The sequence below is a fragment of the Penicillium hordei genome, assembly GCF_028827395.1.
Source record: "Penicillium hordei strain IBT 12815 chromosome Unknown utg000001l_segment0_segment0, whole genome shotgun sequence".
Lineage (NCBI taxonomy): Eukaryota > Fungi > Ascomycota > Eurotiomycetes > Eurotiales > Aspergillaceae > Penicillium > Penicillium hordei.
This window is the reverse complement of record NW_026623142.1, coordinates 8,070,909-8,090,267: the sequence shown is the minus strand read 5'-3', so window position 1 is coordinate 8,090,267 and position 19,359 is coordinate 8,070,909. Positions and strand designations below refer to the sequence as shown.

The 19,359-nt window shown below is 48.3% G+C and overlaps 7 protein-coding genes across 7 annotated transcripts; 3 read left to right on the top strand and 4 right to left on the bottom strand.

The window, feature by feature from the left end:
- Nucleotides 1–103: 103 nt before the first annotated feature.
- On the bottom strand, nt 104–1,369 carry N7537_003079 (uncharacterized protein; the record flags this gene model as incomplete). The annotated part of the gene is made up of 4 exons (XM_056894137.1): nt 104–268; nt 541–757; nt 836–1,150; nt 1,254–1,369. The coding sequence occupies 4 exons, from the start codon at nt 1,367–1,369 to the stop codon at nt 104–106; spliced, it is 813 nt and encodes a 270-aa protein (XP_056759132.1).
- Nucleotides 1,370–2,475: 1,106 nt separating this feature from the next.
- On the top strand, nt 2,476–3,999 carry N7537_003078 (uncharacterized protein; the record flags this gene model as incomplete). Its single annotated transcript, XM_056894136.1, has 5 exons — nt 2,476–2,636; nt 2,701–3,288; nt 3,341–3,439; nt 3,489–3,773; nt 3,834–3,999. The coding sequence occupies 5 exons, from the start codon at nt 2,476–2,478 to the stop codon at nt 3,997–3,999; spliced, it is 1,299 nt and encodes a 432-aa protein (XP_056759131.1).
- Nucleotides 4,000–4,843: 844 nt separating this feature from the next.
- Nucleotides 4,844–6,126, bottom strand: N7537_003077 (cytochrome P450; the record flags this gene model as incomplete). The annotated part of the gene is made up of 4 exons (XM_056894135.1): nt 4,844–5,005; nt 5,064–5,174; nt 5,242–5,559; nt 5,626–6,126. 4 exons carry the CDS (start codon nt 6,124–6,126, stop codon nt 4,844–4,846), a joined length of 1,092 nt encoding a protein of 363 aa, XP_056759130.1.
- Nucleotides 6,127–7,830: 1,704 nt separating this feature from the next.
- Nucleotides 7,831–9,350, bottom strand: N7537_003076 (putative protein phosphatase PP1 regulatory subunit Sds22; the record flags this gene model as incomplete). Its single annotated transcript, XM_056894134.1, has 7 exons — nt 7,831–7,847; nt 7,929–8,331; nt 8,388–8,462; nt 8,528–8,824; nt 8,970–9,041; nt 9,110–9,141; nt 9,215–9,350. 7 exons carry the CDS (start codon nt 9,348–9,350, stop codon nt 7,831–7,833), a joined length of 1,032 nt encoding a protein of 343 aa, XP_056759129.1.
- A 1,151-nt stretch (nt 9,351–10,501) lies between these two features.
- psrA (putative general stress response phosphoprotein phosphatase Psr1/2) lies at nt 10,502–12,421 on the bottom strand (the record flags this gene model as incomplete). The annotated part of the gene is made up of 5 exons (XM_056894133.1): nt 10,502–10,714; nt 10,768–10,866; nt 10,921–11,070; nt 11,152–12,257; nt 12,334–12,421. The coding sequence occupies 5 exons, from the start codon at nt 12,419–12,421 to the stop codon at nt 10,502–10,504; spliced, it is 1,656 nt and encodes a 551-aa protein (XP_056759128.1).
- Nucleotides 12,422–13,820: 1,399 nt separating this feature from the next.
- pxa1 (putative peroxisomal ABC transporter (PXA1)) lies at nt 13,821–16,286 on the top strand (the record flags this gene model as incomplete). Its single annotated transcript, XM_056894132.1, has 1 exon — nt 13,821–16,286. One exon carries the CDS (start codon nt 13,821–13,823, stop codon nt 16,284–16,286), a length of 2,466 nt encoding a protein of 821 aa, XP_056759127.1.
- Nucleotides 16,287–16,598: 312 nt separating this feature from the next.
- N7537_003073 (uncharacterized protein) lies at nt 16,599–19,029 on the top strand (the record flags this gene model as incomplete). Its single annotated transcript, XM_056894131.1, has 4 exons — nt 16,599–16,779; nt 16,991–17,079; nt 17,134–17,329; nt 17,381–19,029. 4 exons carry the CDS (start codon nt 16,599–16,601, stop codon nt 19,027–19,029), a joined length of 2,115 nt encoding a protein of 704 aa, XP_056759126.1.
- Between the last annotated feature and the right edge of the window lie 330 nt (nt 19,030–19,359).

Here is a 19,359-nt window from a genome sequence, read left to right as displayed (position 1 = left end):
TCGAGTCAAAGTAGTCTGCGTACGAGTTCGAAATGCCCCTGTTTGGCCACATAAAAAGAGTTGAGGAGCCCGTTGCACGTTCACTTCTGTATGTTGCGAGAAATTATTCCACCATTCGTAGGTCGCCATTGAATGCGGCATGGCTAAGAAGCGTATATCCACCAGCATCAGAGATGGTTAGATCCAATCCTATATTGTCAAGGGGAGAGGTGCTTGGTGTATCTGTATCTCCATTGCGCACCGTATAGTGCAAAGCTGTTTTGCCCTTCTGACCCAGTGCATTAACACATGATCACCTGTGAGGGACTCTAAACTATGCCCGTGTGGTAAATACATGCAGTTGTACTGGTTTCTCTCAACGGTTCATCCTGCGTGCCAAAAGTGTCCCTGTGCACTTTCGCCCCTTGCTGACACCACATCGACACACGATTCAAAGAAGTTATCCATATTTCATTCTAAGCTCACATTCCACCGTTCATCAAGCATTCTAAGGGATTCTTCGAGTTGGTCTCGAGCAGAATCCCATCGATTACACTTCACCCCAGGGTCATCAACATATCGCAGCGCTTCCCTGAGAACGAAGGCACGGCTAGGCGGTAGCGCATCCATCTCTTCAAGGGACATATCATCTTGAGAAGTTGCGATATCCTGCATCATTTGTGTGATCGTCTCGAGTGCAATATAGGAGCTGTCGCGCCATTGGTCCGGAGATTTCTCTTGTGACGGGGTCATTTCCGCTGTGAGCTCGATGATGTGTCTATGTATGATATAAAGGGCCCTGTGGAGCTTCATAATTAGTGATTGGGTCGTAGAAATATGAACTGCGCGAGCTTACCTGATCATGATGGCGTTCGCCGTGCAGAATAGCCCCCATCGCCCTTGGGATTGTTCCATGGTAAGGGCTAGAGATGTTTGAAAAGCATGGTCAAGTCTATCGAGCAGGACTAATCTGCTATCAATGTCTTGCACTTCTAGGCTTTTAAAGACTTGATCCAGAAGCCACGCAGCCTGGGTCACACTTGCGTATCCATCACAGTCAACAAATGATGAGCTTAGGGAATTGCCCTCTGGGGTGAGAGCTTCTGGGGAACGAGCTGGGTTCCATTTTTGTGAGATAGTCTTGGGTAGTCGGGGGTCTTTATCTGGACACCTGGATATGAGAGGCTGGTGAACGGTGTCCACTTCGCAAAAAATAGTCCTTTTCTGATGTGAGACAGTATATCTTATCCAGGTGATGTGATTCGGTATCTTACCTTTCAGCAATGACAATTCCCCACCACGTGCTAAACTCTTCATCGGCTTGTGAATATTCCACGGGGCCCAGTCCTTCTACAAGGTTGACAAGGTGCAAGCGGGCAGCATAGCCCATCCTTGCACACACCCCAATAGAAGCGAAAGCATCATTGATTTTGTTAGTCGCATACTCATAGCTGGCGATGATGATGCCTGCTTGTATGAGATGCAATGAATTTGGGAATGAACTCTGGATTTGGGTGTAAAGAGATTTTGTAGTTAAATAGAGAGTGGCGTGGTCAATGGCGCATGGACTTTTTGCTAGCCCAGGATGATATGTAATGAGGCACATAGACAACAGCAATAATGAGAAGGTTGCAGAGGGCAATGTGCTCGAGTGGAGCACCTCTTGACGGAAACGACAGGGCGATATTACAGGGATGAAAGTATGAATTCCCCGAAAGTAGCGCATGCTGATATCGTCCACAGACTGATCAGCCAACCGAATGATTCGAATAATCTGCAGATACAACGTCGAGTTGAGGTTTGTTGGCTCATACTGCAGAACATCCGATAGAGTATTCGACAAAAGCATGGATGAACGGATGATCGGGTTAGGAACCGCCAAGAGGGGCCTGACTGTCAGGTACTTGGTATCCACAGATGGGTATTGACAGTTCAGGTTCTTCCTACGATGGTCGGAGTTAGGGAGTTGTTATCGCTGCAAGCCATAGAGAAGGATTACCGGGTGCAATATCCACAGCGCGGCCGCTCTTTATCACACTTTTTCTTGCGAAGCTTACACTTTACACAGACCAGGTTTGATACCCGAGTGGAGGCCATGGCAAAGTCGGAGAGATACGTCAAAAGAAGCTCGAAAGACCTTATCAGATTCAAACGATTCAATGCAGGGAAGAGGCAAGAGCTAGCACCGTCCCTACTATGTATGTAGAGAATAAAGAAGCACTCGTACAGCGGGCGTCCAATCATGATTACATAATCGGATTTGGATGAATCTAATCCCAAGGCGGCTAGCGGTGCGTTCAAGTGGGTCCAGTTGAGGCGGCCGCCTGTGGGTCTGATCTGACGGGATCGTCCTTTCCGACCCACACGGCGGCCGACATGCTCTCAGCAATACCAACAGTTTAAAGGTTAAAATGCGACCTTGGATATAAGAACATAAGATGAGAGACATTCCAGCAGGTACAATCAACTTTTTACCTTCTCTATATTCAGCTAATGATGTCGTCAAGCAACTCAAGCAACCCAAGTACCGAAACCGCCAAAGAGAGCGTTCCCATAACCACCGAGCCAGATCTTCCCCCAGAGGGAGGTGTTCGAGGATGGATTTGTGTGGTTGGGGCTTTTATTTGCCTATTCTGCACTTTTGGATTTCTCAACGCGTAAGGACTTCCAAAGTTATAATCAGAACCACGATTCCCAAATCTAACTATATAACACAAACAGGATCGGAGTCTTCCAAACACATTACGAACAGAACTCCCTCCGAGATTATAGTTCATCCGATATCTCATGGATATTTGCCGTTCAGCTATGCTTGATGTGGGCTCTGGGTCCACTATACGGACGTCTCCTCGATACCTTCGGGCCTGCCCCAGTGCTCTACCCGTGCAGTTTACTATGTGTGTTTGCTTTGTGTATGACTAGCCTGGCAGATGAATACTATCAAATCTTCCTTGCACAAGGCCTTGGATTTGGAATCGGTGCCGGAGGAGTCTTCACAGCTGCCATGGTCTGTGTTGGCCAATGGTTTGTGAGAAGACGAGGACTGGCTCTCGGTATTGCGGCATGTGGGTCGAGTACCGGTGGTGTGATTTTCCCCGTCTTCTTGAACAAAATGGTCGGCGATGTGGGCTTCTACGGCGCAATCCGGTATACAGCTTTGTTCATTGGTATCCTGTTGGCTGGGTCGTGTTTCATGGTCACATCAAGGTTGCCTCGGAAGGCATGGAATAAAGACGCGCCCTGGCTTGATTTGTCTCTGTTCAAAGAGAAGCAATTTGCTCTATATTGCCTAGGTGCATTTTTTGTGATGTTCGTTCGTTTCGCGTGCATTTATCGAGATTTATTGCTAACCGGTGACCAGGTGGGGACTTTGGGGTCCATTCGATTACCTCCCTAGCATGGCTCAAGAAGAAGCAAAGTTCTCTCCTGACCTAGCTTTGTATTTGATCTCGATAATCAAGTGAGTAACATGGTTCTTTCCAAAGTCCCGATGCTGACTAGTGGCGAAGTGCTACATCAATTCCCGGCCGCATTATCCCTCCGCATATTGCCGATCATGTCGGCCATTTCAATGTAATCACCACCTGCGCATTGTCGACAGCCATCTCAATACTCTGTCTATGGTTGCCCTTCCATTATCACCCCTCTCATGCGGGGCTTATCGTCTTTGCGTTGGTTTATGGGTTCGTTACGGGCGCCGTTGTCTCGCTACTGATGCCCTGCGTGGCAAAGTCTGGAAAGCTGGAAACATTGGGTGTCCGATTCGGAACTTTCCAAATGGTGGTTGCTCTCGGGTATGTTTCTGACTCGGTTTTTGTTTTCTATTAAGTTGCTTTCGCTTATTCGCTTTATAGATGTCTTACTGGCCTCCCTATTATGGGCGCCATCCTGAAACAACAGGGCGGGAAGAATTTCGCTGGCCTGGAGATCTTTGCTGCTGTGTCTGCATTAATTGGTGCATGCTTCCTCGCAATGTCGACATATCAAATGGCTCGCTCCCGAGGAACCTGGCGAGTCTGATGGTCAGGCGATTGGCGATTTTCTTCAACGAGAGTCGATGAATCAGCATATAAGTACTTGTCCAAGAAGGATGCACAATAGGTACACGTTAGAACGAACATAAGATAGAAAACGGATTATCACATGGCATGTCAAGTAAGTGGTAAATGTTACAGCTACTATAATAAGTGGGCATCTCCCCTCTAAGAATGATGAATATAAAAATTGCTCCTATCTTGATTAGAAAACAGCTCAATTTTCAACCCAGCGAGTTAGATTCGTAGGCATCATTGCCAACCTCCCCGCTACTTCAGACATTCCTGCACTCCGCCAAACCTGGTATACCGCGTAATCTTTACGTTAGTCTTTAGGCATACAAACATTGCGCTCCATCGCCTCGTCTGTTATTTCATTTCCGTCAGTTAGGAAGAAATTCTTTTTCTTTCTTGTATTAGAAAGAGAACACTACTTCAGCTGGCCTTGTCGTGTCTTTTTTTGGTCTTTGGGGTAAATGGGACATTCTAAAACCAAAAGATATACCCTGTATTTGTATAGTTCCTTTCCCGATCCGGCAAAGGCCATCAATCACCCAGATATCTAAGCCAGCACTTTATTAAAGGCTAAATTCGTACTTGAGAGAACCTTCACTTTCAAATTCTTTCTTGTTATTGGTGAGAAGTAATCTCCCCATTTCATATCATCGGATGTTGTTTCATATAGCTGCATGTCGAGACAGCGAAACATAGATGAAAAGGCCAAGTATAACTCGGAATAAGCGAGACTAGAGAACAATTGCTCTTGTAAGTTCGAATATACAACACAACAATCAAGGCAAAAATTGCGCATAAGCGTAGCATAACGTAACTTACTTGATCCCGATACAGCCCCGCGAGCCCCTAGAAAAGGATACTAAGTGGCGGTCCAAGTGCAAGTCATCACCAAGCCAGCGCTCAGGTCTAAAGGTCGCTGGATCTGGAAATATCGAGCTATCGGTGTTATAAACATAATGGCTAAGCGAAACGAGGGTCTGTAGTACAGTTAGTAGGTCAAGGTGGCATGCGAACTCGTGAGACCACGAAGCATACTCCAGGAGGTATATATTGTCCACACAGTGTGGCACCGGATGATGGTACAACACGCGGGAGTCGCCCAGGGGCACCATGAGAGAAGCGAAGCGACTCTTTCACAACAGCTCTCTACAAACGTTATGATTAGTCGTTTTCGAGCCCTATATATAATCCAAACGAAGGCTCAGTTACGCACCAAATAAGGTAGCTTCTCAAGTGTGTCTGCACTTGGCATTTGGCAGCCATCAGGTATTGCACTGGAAAGCTCCCGCTGGAGTCTGCTTTTAATTTGCGGGTTGCTTAGGATATGGAAAGTACCATGAATCAAAGTGTTTGCTGGCGAGCCCTCTCCGGCAACTAGGAAGGCTAGGGTCTCGGCCGTGAGATCATTAATAGATGGTGCTGGTAGTCCTGTTTTTGGATCTGGCTGTAAGACCAAGTCGAACAAGCTCGGATGCTGTTGCCTTGTCAATTTCGGCCGATTGATGGCATCTAGAAGTAAGTCTTGGGCTTGCTATGCACGGAAACATCAGCCATAAAAGAAAAGAGAAAGAAAGATGCAAGAAAATTATGAACTCACAGCGCGCAGGTGAAGCCCTGCAGCAAACATTTTATTCCACTTTGCAAGAATAGGGAATTGCAGGGCAAGACCGGCCATGAACCCGAAAACCCCATGGAATGTGCGGAGAACGACCATAGAGACAAGAAAATGATTCGTATAAACGACAGAAGGATAAGAAAAATCTGGGAAATCGAGAGCCCCAGATGCCCTCTGCCATCCATAGTTCATGATCACGTCCGTGGTAAGCGAGTGATAGCCTCTTGTAATATCAACTACTCTATTATTTTTGCCGTATTCTCTCAGAATATCTATGAATTTCATGATGGTGGTTTGGATCAACGGCTCGCCTCTTGTGACGGATGCTTTAGAGAGAAATGGCGCGAACATCTCACGTCGCGACTTGGAAGACTTGAGGTCTGACATGTTGAAATGAGATCCCTCCAAAAGGGGATGATCATAGAATTGACCCTGCTTGTCAAATTTTGTGCCGACGCTGAAAACCTCGTTGTAAGCATCCATGTCGTGGATATGCAGTTCGTCGGGATAAGTTCGAACAATTGGCCCTATGCACCAAGGGGATGTGAGATGTGAGATGTGAGCGGAAACGGCATTATGCAAGTCCCTACCATATTTTCGATGAAGTTCGGGAAGTGTTAGAGTGTATTGGCCCCCTTTAATTAACGTCCAATAAGCGCCGTAAAGGTGCGTGGCAGCAGCCAGCTTCGGTCCCGGAAACCGGGCAAGGGGATGGAGATACAGCCTATAAATCATACGAAGGCACTGAAGCCCCAGTAAGACGACTACCACCCACGGCCAGATCATTCTGGCAACGATAGGCTTGTTTGGAGATCAGGAAAATCACACAACGTGCTTTGTATGGAGTACTTATAACACACTGCTGGCCTGACTAGTTACCTATTTCCTTGCACATCCCTACATACCCTACCATGCTAGCTCAGGCGAGAAAGACCGCTAATGCAAACGCCTTTGCTTCTTTTTGGCAAGTAATACCAATACCATTAATTCAGAATACTCAACTCCTACGTGACTCATACCTTTTTCTGTATTCAACTGATTGTATGCACTTGAAATAATTTGAAATAATACTATTCCGTATATGTATTACTGATGGCGTGCATGCATTAGCGTCCCTTCCCGCCTGAGCTGAGATATGGAATTGACATTGGTAGGGTCACACCCCGCTTGGGTCTCGCCCTTGTGATATCTCTCATCTATTCACATTTCCTAAGGTGCCGAAATGTACGCGCATGTAGGTGACGCTTATGTGAGAGCAATAATACTGCGGCGATGATCCTATTAATCGGTGGACCCTATCGGAATGGATTGGAGCTTGTGGATGAACGTGGCAGTGGATTGCAGACTATGAATCGTATAATGCGAAACGACCTGGACATGGGTGTTCTTATAGCGACATCACAGGCGATGTCCTAACCAAGCTCCAGAACGGTGATGCTTTTTTCTTAAAAGAGCAAGCCAACAAAACGAAGTGGGGATTGGTTTATGCGTTAGTAGCATGCAAATGTGTGGACAACATAACAGTCGTTATGCACGAGGCCGCAACTGGACTCATTCTCAAAACTGATATATTTCCAGTTGAAAACCCAAGTTAATAATCCATAATTAATATAGCTTTGGATCCTTTCAAGGCTAACCCTGACTGATTTTATGTATACATCACTTCTTGCATACGCCAATTCTTACATACTAAGAATCCTGAACTACTATAGAAACCGGACTAGCGGCACTGATGCAGTTTGACGCCTCTATCACCCATTTCTATATATAACCTATAGAAATGTTGTATCCCAGAGTGAGATTCAAATCCAGGCTGCCTTTAGTCAATTAGATATAGGAGAATCTAGCGTTTAACGCTGTCGCCGCTTATTCAATATCTTTCTGATTCGCTTTTTTACGGATGTATAGTGAGGGGAGTAGATAAATCTATAGGGGTGGAAGAGAAGCCATAAATTCGGCATCAATTCTAGTTATGTTGCTACCTAGCATCGACAAGTTACGAATGAAAAGCTGATCATGGCCAGCTCCAAAAGCAGTCCTTTCGACATCAATTTTATAGGTCCTCACATTCTATGTGTAAATAAATCAATCAATCCGCTTACAGTTGATTATAGAACGGAAGACGCCAGAGCCATTAGTCAAGTAGACAGAGTGTAAAAAAGACAATAAGGCATTACCCTCATTCCCTCAAACTCGGACAAAGGCTAGAGAGTGGAGTACCACGTTAGCACTATATCCGAAACAATGTGTGTACCACAAGAGACAGAGCGAGACGAGAGACTTACTAGCATCAATCTGCTGGATATTCGGCAACGCCAAGCGCACCTTATTCCGATAAACAGCTGGCCCATTCAATTGCAACGGGTTACCCTCGAAGTAAACAGTCTGCAGCTTCTCCTTATCCTTGAGCTCACGCTCGACTTCCTCAAAGCTAGCAAGCTGATTATTCGACCCCCACAGTTCCTCGAGGTTCTTTAGTGACGAAAGATGTTCAAGATGGGAGACCTGATTGTTGGAGAAGTCGAGTACGCGCAGGGTCTCGTTGGATTCCAATCCTGAAAGGTCGGTTACTGCATTGTGAGAGAGGTAGAGCTCTTCAAGCTTTGGGAGCGCGGAGAGACCCGTGATTTTGGTGAGGCGGTTGGATTGGATGGAGATGATGCGGAGGTTTGATAGGCTGTCCAAGTTCTGCGAGGGTGTCAGCTTCTTTACTTGTTCGGGTATATTGGGTGACAACTGCGCACCTTCATTTCGACGATCTTGTTTTTCCCAAGCCAGAGTTCTTCCAATGCGGTCAGTGCGTCCAGGTTTTCGATTTCCTGAACGGACCCCGTGTCAGCTTTTCCGTTGTTCGCCTCGTATGCGGATATAATGTAGTACGAACCCGAATTTTATTCGCGCCCAACTCCAAGTTCTTGATTCCGGTCAATTCCTCCAAGCCCTCGATCCGAGAGATTTTGTTCTGTACAAAGAAAATCTCGGTCAACTTCTTCAGATGCGAGACATTCTTGATATGCTTGATCTTGTTGAAGCTCAGATCTAAGCTGGTCAAGTTATGGAAGTCCTCCAGGCCCTTGATGTGGGAGATGAGGTTATCGTAGAGATCGAGTTCGGTCAGACTGGCGGCGACATTTGGAGGGAAGTTGATGCGTGATATTTGATTCTGGCGCATGCATAGTCTCTGTATATCCCAGCGCGTTAGCCATCTGGGTGAACGAAAGGAATGCCGCGTCGTTGGGCTTTTGTGCTTTGAGAAAAAAGTGGTACCATATGCCCCTCTCCGTTGCCAGACACATGCGGATTCCAGGGTCGTTGAGGGTATGTACCTGAAGTTTAGGGAAGCGTTCCAATTTAAGAGCAGAAATCGACGATATCCGGCAGTGCACGAGGTCGATATCCTACCAGCAGAAGGATTAGCAATCACGTCGCGCGCGCGTCGATCAGCGGAGAATCCAGGGCTGCCTACCTCTGCATTAACATCTTCGTCTGCCAATAGATCTGAACAGCCATTAGTATATCAATTCGCCAAGGACCGCCCAGCCCTGAGCAATCAATCATCCAGCGACCGTACCTTCATCGGCCTCAATCTCCTCGACCGGAGGCGCATCCGGATCCGAGTAATCTGAATCCTCCAACGCCTCCGGGTTTGTAATAACTGCCTTTGGCTCCATCCTCATTTTGCCATCCCAGCCCTCCTTGTTCTTCATGATTTCAGCCAGCGTGAAAGTTGTGGGATGTTTGGAGGTGGGCGGTGGGAATCGCGATTGCGGGGAGCTTTTGGCGTTTTTATCGGGAGACGATCGCCAATCGGGGATTTTAGAAAAGCAAAAAGGGGAATCCAAGGAGATGGGTTCGAAAGAACAAAGAAGCAATAAAGAGGATATAAAGAGGTTGCACCGAGAGTTAGGAACTGAAACCTTGGTGTTCGGGAAGGCTGAGATCAACTGGTTGACTACATCATCGTCTTAATGCGGTCTCAATGCGGAATGACCCCGAGGCACTTCAACCTATTTACCTAGGGACTTACTTACTTGAAGTATAGATTGTAGATGGATAACAATTAATGGTGAAATTCATTTCTACTCTAATACAACTGGCTCCAGTTTGTTTTCTGGATACGTTGTCCCGGGGGCTATATACAGCATCGAGAGCCGTGATTGATCATGTACATTGCATGAAAGAACCTCCAACTTTGGCAGCATAAAGGAAATTATTAGACACTGCTCGCTATGAAGAAGATGCCATACCACTGCCAGGCAGAGGTCCAGCAAAGGAGAGAACACAATGAAATGCATGCTCGTGTATTGGTGAGCTGAGATCAAGGCAGTAAGGCCGTGTAGCAAGGCAGAAATGAGAAAAGAAATAACATAGGGGGGATACAGCGGGGCATGATAACCAAGAGACGCCTGCAGAATGCATAAAAAGCGGACTTGTTGGGTGTTTGGGATAGGGAGAGAATACACAAAAAAGGGAAGATCAGGACATGACGGGGTGTTGGTAAAGCACAGGGGAAGAAAAAGAAAAAAAAATAAGGAGGAATGGGCTCGCTCGGAGCGTAGTGAGATACAAAGTCAAATTGCAACGCAGAAGGTCGAAGATGGTCAGGTTAATGTGCTATCCAAGAACAACAACAAATGCAGGGGGACGGGGCCTTGGCCCAGTAGGATACCAGTTCCATCTGGGTCCATGTTCGGTCGTCGAGAAGGGGAATCGAATCTGTAGTAGGAAATAGGGCGACTGCCCATCAATGGCAGCAATGCTGGAGGAACGCAAAAGGGAAGGGCTTTTCTCGCGTAGAAAAGAAAACAATTCGCTCAAAATGGATATCTCAGGCGTAAGAAGGATCCCATCGAGGCATCTACAGGGCGCAGTCCAGGACCATGCTGACATCTTGGACTTGGGCCCCGGCGAGATCCTCGAGCACAGGGATGAGATCGAGCAACTCATTGTCATGAGCGTCAGAGAACCAGCTACTGATGGGAATCGCGTGCTCAGGGTGGAAGATGTAGGATGTGGGGGAATTATCAATGATGATTGTTTCCTTCAAGTCTCGACCGACTTGTGAAAGATCCTGGACAATGATTAGCTTTTTCTCGATGGCCAAAGAGGAACAAGGGTCCTCACCTTGACATAGTTCCCCTGGTGGTTATAACAACTCTCTCGGAATAGGCGGTGATGAACCACGTTGTGGATATCCAGTTGGTCGAGCAAAGGATCGCCATACTATAACTCGAGTCAGTATATGCCACGCGCCAAAATCATCAACTATCAACTGACCTTTGAGACTGAGGCAGTGAATACCACTACTTCGTAAAGCTCGCCAACACGTTTCATGAATGCATCCACACCAGGACGTTTGATCACATAGATGTTGTGATATTGACCTTCGATCTCAACTGGAATGGTGAAGTCGGCACGCTCCAAAACCTGTCAAATCAATAGTGAGTGAGATGATACAACAATACGCTTATACGCCTTGGGCGCATTTTGAAAGCGAGGAAAACTTACCTTGAAGCTGCTGTGAACCAGTGTTTCATCGAGATCGAGAACCAAGCACTTTCGACCACTTAAGTGGGGCAAAGGCGCAGGTAGCAAAGGATGCGCTGCGTCCTCATAGCCTCGAGCAGGAGCCGGGGGTGCCGGTGGCAGCGGTGGTGGCGGCGGAGGAATAACTACGGGGAGTTTCATTTCTTGGTGGGAGGTGACTTCTTCTTGGCCGTCAGTGCCAAAATCTTTAGGGATGGTTGCCGTTGATGCAGAAGTAAGGTCCTCGGCGGTTGAGGTTGATTGACCCTCACGATCCTGAGTGTTTGCGTCTGCGTTCACTTCAGGCACTGATCCTGTCACGATTCCTGTTTGATCGTGCGGGGCAACATCATTAGTCTGATCTTTCTGGCCTGAGACTTCTGGCTGTTTGGCATCCGCAGAAGGACCATCGGCTTGCACGCTGGCCGTGGCAGGCTTGACATTGCGGTCTTCTTCGCCAGGCTGATCCGCGCTGACTGTAGAGTGTGCCTTTTCATCTAAGTATGGCTCCCCCGATTCTACAGTGCTTGAGTCACCAGTAGGAGCCTCTGTCTTGTCTGGAGTAGGCAACCTGTTGGAAGCAGGTGGCCGCATGGTTGTTTTCTTTGCAGGCAGAGCAGTGTCATCCGCATCAACGTCGGAAGAGGAGCAACAGCCCAAGAAAGCCAGGAACTTAGACGGACTTTTCTTCTGTTGAGGCTTTGAGGGACTGTCCTCGGGCATGGTCGACGCCTCTTTACTCTCCTCCGTATTCACTCCGTTCGGAGCCTGGCGCGACCGGCGGCTACTTGCCCGACTGTGATCCCGTTTCGGCCGCAGGATGCTCACTTTGGAACTCCGTCGAGAAGGCTCATCTTGCGCTGCCTCCTCAGTCTTTTCCGACCCCTGTTGTTTGTTTGTTCTCGAAGATCGTCGTGATGGGATTGGAATCAACAAATGGCGTTTCTTCGGTGTGGTGGTGCCTTCAGCAGCGGCCGGTGTATTCTCCGCTGGTGCAGTGGAAGAGGAGGCCAGGTCGGAAGGCGCGACAGAGGTTGCGTCCTGGATGTCGGTCGCATCAGTACCGCTACCCTGCGCGGGCTCAGGAACTACGGAAGGAACGATGTCAGCAATCATGTCCTTCTTGGGTACAACAGGTGAGAATTAACAAGCGCATTCACTTACTGGCTGAGCCCGGGAGGTCGGAGGTATTCATAGGTGCTTTGTTTGCGGATTCCGGAGCTGAATCTCGCGCGGCGTTCTCTCCACTCATCGTAGGGTGGCTGCGGTGTCAGGTAGCCCAACACAAATAAATATAAAAAAAAGGAAGGGAGGCGAAACAGATCCCAGGTCTGAAAGGCTGAGTCAATGCCAGAACTCTCCAAGGTCGAGAGCGCGGCTAATAGGGGACGTTAACACGCCTCCTAGATAATAAGCAAGCACTCTGGGGAAGTTCGCACGTACCGCCTTTGGCCCCGGGGAGTGATCCAACACCCACTATTACACTTTTTCGAAAACGACAAGCTAAACGAACAGAAAAGGGATGTGATATCTTCTACCGTCTTAAGGAGGATTTTCGGGGGGAGAGGAGTCGAGAGGAGTCGGGGGTATGTCACGTGAACGGTGTGGGAAAATGGGTCGAGGGAAATGGGATTTTATTTCCTTTTTTCCCTTTTTTTTTGACGCTAAACAGGGCTAACAAGGCTAGCAAAGCACAGGGGTGCCGTCTTTCACACGCTACTACAAGCCCTCAGCGGCTACGGTAAATACCGACTTGCTATCACCCTATGCAGAGTACCCTGTACTCGGGCAATAAGTACCTTCACCTTCAATGCGGGATTCTTATTCGTACACTCCATACATCAATCATACAACCCTACAACACAGGGCCTGAATGAAAAAAGAAAAAAAGAACAGAACAGAACAGAATCCTTTCGTGATGATCCCGATCAAGGCCTGTGGGGGGATCTCATTGTGGATATTCACTGTGATTGTTATGTACGGCCCCTTTTTTATGGCCACTTTTATGCTTTAATAGCCACTCATATGGCCAGTAGGAGGAGCTATGGCCTTCGAAACGTGATTGATTTCATTTGATTTGACTGAAATTAGATCCAGTCCAAACCCCAAGCCGCAAACTACAAACTACAAACTGGGTTATACCTGTTGGTGACTGTTCGAGTTCTCGAGGTGCACAGCGATGGGTTGGAATGTTTCATATAGGGGAAGTTGAATATAATAACAAAGGATATCAAAGAAAAACAATGGGGTACTCCGTACCCCGTATAGATTTAGGATAGAATCTATGGGAATATCCCCAGGGCCAGAGTCAAAAAAAAAAAAAAAAAAAAAAAAAAAAGTCGGGGTTTCCCCCATTTCTATTATTATCTCCAAGTCCATGTCCAAAATCCCAGTTCATTGGAAGATCATTGGAAGAGCAAGGCTGGGCAGAAGAAGAACAGTCAGCTTCCCCACGTGAGGTGCTTCTCCGCATATCCGAGGTTCACATGCAATGATGCAAACCCCCAAATATTTCGTGTCAACTTCACTTTCTTGTCTTCAAATGCATTTATGGTTTGCAACACACTCAAAATTAACCTCATGGCCTTCGGTCGAGTCTAGGGATCACCCCTCAGTTACCTCGTGAGTCGGAGGTCTCAGGCCATTTAAAGATGGCCGTCCAGTCAACCCTTCGGCGTCCGGAGGATCCCCTCCTGGCATTATATCGTCATTACTCCGATCTCGTACGCTCCAAGTTTCACCGCACATCCAAAACCACCCGCTTGATTGCAACAATAGCCCTTCTTTTCTCCATCATCGGCTCCGGTTATGGAGGCTATAAGTGGTTCCGAGGGAGAGCCAAGGAGCGAGCCCAGGGTCGCCGTCTATTGCGCCGGAACTCTGGTATCCGGGGTAAAGATGGATCTCGTACTATCTATGTGCCATACAAGGACTCCCTAACCTCCAAGGTCTTAATACATCCCACCAAACCTACTACCTTTGACGCTCATCGACGCCTATTCCTCAACCCCCCGGCATCGGCTCGTAGCAAAGATGATGGCTCGGCAAGTCAGATTCCTCCCCCTACAACCAAACCAGGTCTGAATTTGGCATTCCTGCATCAGTTCTTGAGCTTGGGAAGTATCATGGTCCCAAGATGGGGAAGCAAAGAGACTGGATTGCTGATGAGCCATGGCCTTTTTCTCTTGATGAGGACATATCTTTCACTGTTGGTCGCACGGCTTGATGGTGAGATTGTGAGGGATCTGGTTGCTGGGAAAGGAAAGGCTTTCCTTTGGGGTATTCTTAAGTGGTGTGGAATCGGAACCCTTGCTTCATATACCAATGCGATGATCAAATTCCTCCAATCGAAGGTATCCATTGCCTTCCGCACTCGGTTAACCCGGTATATCCACGACTTATACCTGACCGACAATAACAATTACTATAAGTTGATGAATTTGGACGGGGGAATCGGCCAAGGGCCCGACCAGTTTATCACGCAGGATCTTACCTTGTTCTGCACAGCTGCCGCATCACTATACTCCTCAATGGGAAAGCCGTTGGTGGATCTTTTCGTATTCAACTATCAACTTTATCGCTCACTTGGTCCCCTTGCCCTGAGTGGCATTTTGGCTGGGTACTTCAGCACAGCCGTGGTACTCCGGAAACTGTCACCACCATTTGGAAAACTTAAGGCAGTAGAGGGCAAGAAGGAAGGAGATTTCCGTGGCCTGCACTCTCGACTTCTAGCCAATGCCGAAGAGATCTCGTTCTATGGCGGAGCTGATACCGAGCGAGTATTCCTGGTCAGAAGCTTCAAGGAGCTGCAGCGATGGATGGAGGGCATTTACAGTCTCAAGATCCGCTACAACATGCTTGAAGACATGATCCTAAAGTACTCCTGGTCGGCATTTGGCTACTTGATAACTTCCCTACCCATATTCCTCCCCGCCTGGGGTGGCTCGGGTGGTGCAATGGAGTTGGCCGATTCACCCGAGGGCATGGGTCGTGAGCGTGGCCGCATGAAGGAGTTCATCACTAACAAACGCCTCATGCTTTCGCTCGCTGATGCTGGGGGTCGCATGATGTACAGCATTAAGGATATCTCTGAACTCGCTGGCTATACCTCTCGCGTCTATAGCCTCATTGCCACCTTGCACCGTGTCCACGCCGATGCGTATTACACCCCACGGGGCTCGCATCCCGAACTATACTCTCTTGCCGATTCCCAGGGCACCACCCACAACGGCTTCGACGGCGTCCGTCTAGAACAGGTCCCGATCGTCGCACCATCTCTCCACCCAATGGGCGGCGACGAACTCATCGAGTCGCTCTCATTTATCGTCCATTCGGGCGAACACCTCCTCATCTCAGGTCCAAACGGCGTAGGCAAGTCTGCAATCCCCCGTATTGTGGCCGGGCTCTGGCCCGTATACCGCGGGCTAGTTAGCCGCCCTCGAGGCTTCGGCCTTGACGGAATCATGTTCCTTCCCCAGCGGCCGTATCTCAGCGTCGGCACTCTGCGAGACCAAGTAATCTACCCGCACACGGAGGTTGATATGCGCGAAGCTGGCGAGACAGACGCAGCTCTACAGAAGATCCTCGACGACGCCCATCTTGGTTATCTGCCGCAACGTGAAGGCGGCTGGGACGCTCGCAAGGAGTGGAAAGACGTTTTGAGCGGTGGTGAGAAGCAGCGCATGGGCATGGCAAGGCTCTTCTACCATGAACCGCGATATGCGTTCATGGACGAAGGCACTTCGGCTGTTTCCTCGGACGTCGAGGGCTTGCTATACGACAATGCCAAGGAGCGAGGTATCACACTCATCACCATTTCGACGCGGGCGTCTTTGAAGAAGTACCATACCTATAACCTGACTCTTGGCCTGGGCACCGAAGGCGAGGTCTGGGAATTCGAGAGAATCGGTACTGAGAAGGAGAAGCTTGGTGTTGAGAAAGAACTTCAGGAGCTGCGCAAGCGTCTGGATAAGGTGGATGAGTGGAAGCAGCGCCGCGAGGAAATTGATCAGGAGCTTCAGAAGGTTTGGGCCAATAGTGGTGAAGTTGCACCACCGCCTTATCAAGAAGAAGAGCACTCTGGCTCTGAGGCTCTAGTTGAAGCAACTGCCAATTGAATTTACACAGTCAGCATAGACAATTTCGAAGGTGGATGTTAGAATGATGTTGAATAAATCCATCTTCCTATGCACAATATAGATATTTCTCAGTTTAGTTGTGTTATTGACTTGAATTAAAGCAGCAAGCGAGGCTTTCCCCTTCTTTCACCGCCCTCTTAAAACAGCGGCATTTCTTATCGATAAGCCCAGCACAGAAAACCATGGGCCTCCCTCCATAGTTCATCCTATCAACAACGCTTCTTTTTTTCTAGCATTGCTCATTACCAATCTAATCTACATTCCCTGGGCTTCCAGGCGAGGAAGACAAACATGTCTTCTAGTAGCGAGGATGATGACCCTAATGTCAATATTATCCCAATGGATAACTTTTCCAGCGATGGAGACATGAATACCTGGCCGTCTGGAGGTCCCTACATTGAACGCCCCGACATTCGCTGGCGGCAGTTACTTGCTGAGAACTGGCTCAAAGAGATGGGCACTTACGAAGAAGGTGAGTTGACCACAGGTTTCGTTTGCACGTTTTACTTAGCATGCTGGCTTTTTTTGCATTGTGCTGTTTCGCGCGTCGCTTTGTTTGGTGACTGCCTCTGTCACCTCATCCAACTGTCGTTTAGCCATTCACTTCTTTGTGCTTCATACTGGCCTGTTCCATCCTCTCTTCTCTATTTCTATCCTTCATATCTCTGCTCTCAGGCTGACAGAGCTTACATCAGGTGTCGTTCATACGATTGAGAAGTTGCCTGAGGGATACTGTCTATTCGTGCGACAACGTACCACCAATCCCAATATCGTGAGCTTTCCTAGCGTTCCCATCTTGATTTGCAACTAACAATCGTATGTTAAGTTCGACTCTTTCCTATTCGGTCATCCAAGTGGAAAGTACTTTCAATCACAGAAATCTTTCTTCCCTCATTTCTTGTCTCTGGTCAAGAACGAGCTGGACAAGTGCGGATGCAAGCTCTGCAGTAGAGTAAAGCCGAGCCAGGACGCTGTACCGCAGGGGACTGCGGTGCAACGGGCTAAACGTGGTATGAATACAAGTGAGTCCTATCATGCCTCTATGTTAGGTTTTTTTATTGACACATATTAAGTGACCGATAATGAGCGCCAACCCACTGATGCAGAGGGGCCAGATTACTGGCGGATCTTGGTTATGAAATTGAAAGATAAGGAGAGTCTCGATGAAGATATTGAGCAACGCTTCAATATTGACTGGGTCTTGACACACGAATGGCTTTCAGACTACTTCGTGAAACTCGCTCTGGATCCTGCCTACATCCCTCGTCGTGGCGAGCTTGTTCTATGGGTCTGGCAGGGTCTAGAAGATGGCTGTTTGATGCGAAACCCCAAAACGGGCCTCGTTGAAATCTTCGGTAATGATAACGAGTGGCATGGCGTACCTGATTGGCGCGCCGGTGTGGTCACCCAAACCCCGGAGGATGAAGTTCATATGGTGAACATTATTGAAACCCCAGACAGCCCACGCGGGTTGAGTTACTCGGGATTCCGTGTGGAAACCCTTCCAGATCCCCTAGGAAACGACAAGTCTTACTCCGCCCAATACGCCTACGTTCCATTGCGGAACATCAAACCTTTTAACACATGGCAACTCTACCTCAATGGCCAAGAGCGAGATAACATTCATCCATCTATTGAGAATGCCATGACCGTTATGTCTTCCTGGAGCATAGTTCACAAGTTCCATGTCATTGGCAAATGGCCCAACGCCAGAATTCACTGCAAAGGAATCTTCATCGGAGCCGAGCTCCTTGCTGTACACGACACCGTCCGTCTAAGACCACAAGGGTTCCATCCCAACCAGCTCAAAAATGGAACAGTCCGCAAAGTGACAGACGTGATGGTCATTGAAAAAGTCGCACTCTGCCTTTCAGACTGTATCGACGACGACGAGGAGCAGCTCGCAAAACACTTCACAGCCCTGATCTCCGGTAAGGTGTACACCACCGATCCCAAGCGCATTACCGAAGACGGCCCATTTAAAGGTACAAACCCCGCACCATCCACCACCGAGGCCGCAACCGACCCGGTCCCACTCACCACAGAAGAAGCAACAGCTACCTTCCGCCAGGTCAGCATGAGCGACTACGGTCCTTGGTACCGTATGGCCAACGGCAAAACCTGCAACGTCTCCCCGCACTGGATCGTCGGTCGCTGCTACGAACCACTCGCGGCAGAGCTCATGTTCGGCACCCACACCCTGGGTTACGACGTATCCGGCGTCATGGAAGGCCGTCAATACTCATCACAAGTCGATACGCGCATGCCCGGGGACAACACGTGGTTCTGGGGCGATTGCCGGGTGGAAACACTCGGACTAACAGAGATCAACGGTGTGGAATGCGGTCTTACGGCAGCACAGCGCGAAGACCCACTCAAGTGGCAGGCGATTATCAAAATTTCGCAGGGCGAAGTCAGTCATGCTCTCCGGCGCCAGGCTAAGATTCCTTCTTCCGGTGGTCGGCCCTTTAATACTTCGTCTTCGTCCGCTCCAAGGGGTCGACCGAAGAATGGTCTGGCGCAACATGCGCAGACGAGTAAGCTGGTCAGCTCTGCTATTGGCAGTGCGCCGGAGACTGAGGATGACTCTGTTGAGGAGCAGTTCGAGGATGGCAATGGATTGATTGGTGATCAAGTGTCTGGTGGTATCTCTGGGCTGAACCTTCACGGAGGTCAATCTTCTGGGGAGGATCGTGATTATCCTTTGCATAAATTGATTTGATGCAATGTGCCCCGTCTGTTTTCGCTCGTTTTAGCGGCATATTCAAGATACCCATGGGCGTTATGGAGGGATGGTTCTGTCTTAGCCAAATGTACTTATGTGCGAATTCTGCAATGTTTAAGTATTCGGAGTGGTAATTCAATGTATTCTTATGATCTCGCAGCTATGCGATTCTGTAGAGCAGCTCTGTAGAGTCCACTTCAACGTCTAGAAGGATAAGCCCAGAATACGAACATGTTATTCCAACACAATATACGAAAAGAGAAGTAGATTCAATAGCTATTATTGTATCCTATCTATATCTAAATACGCGATATACCATAGCTTCGT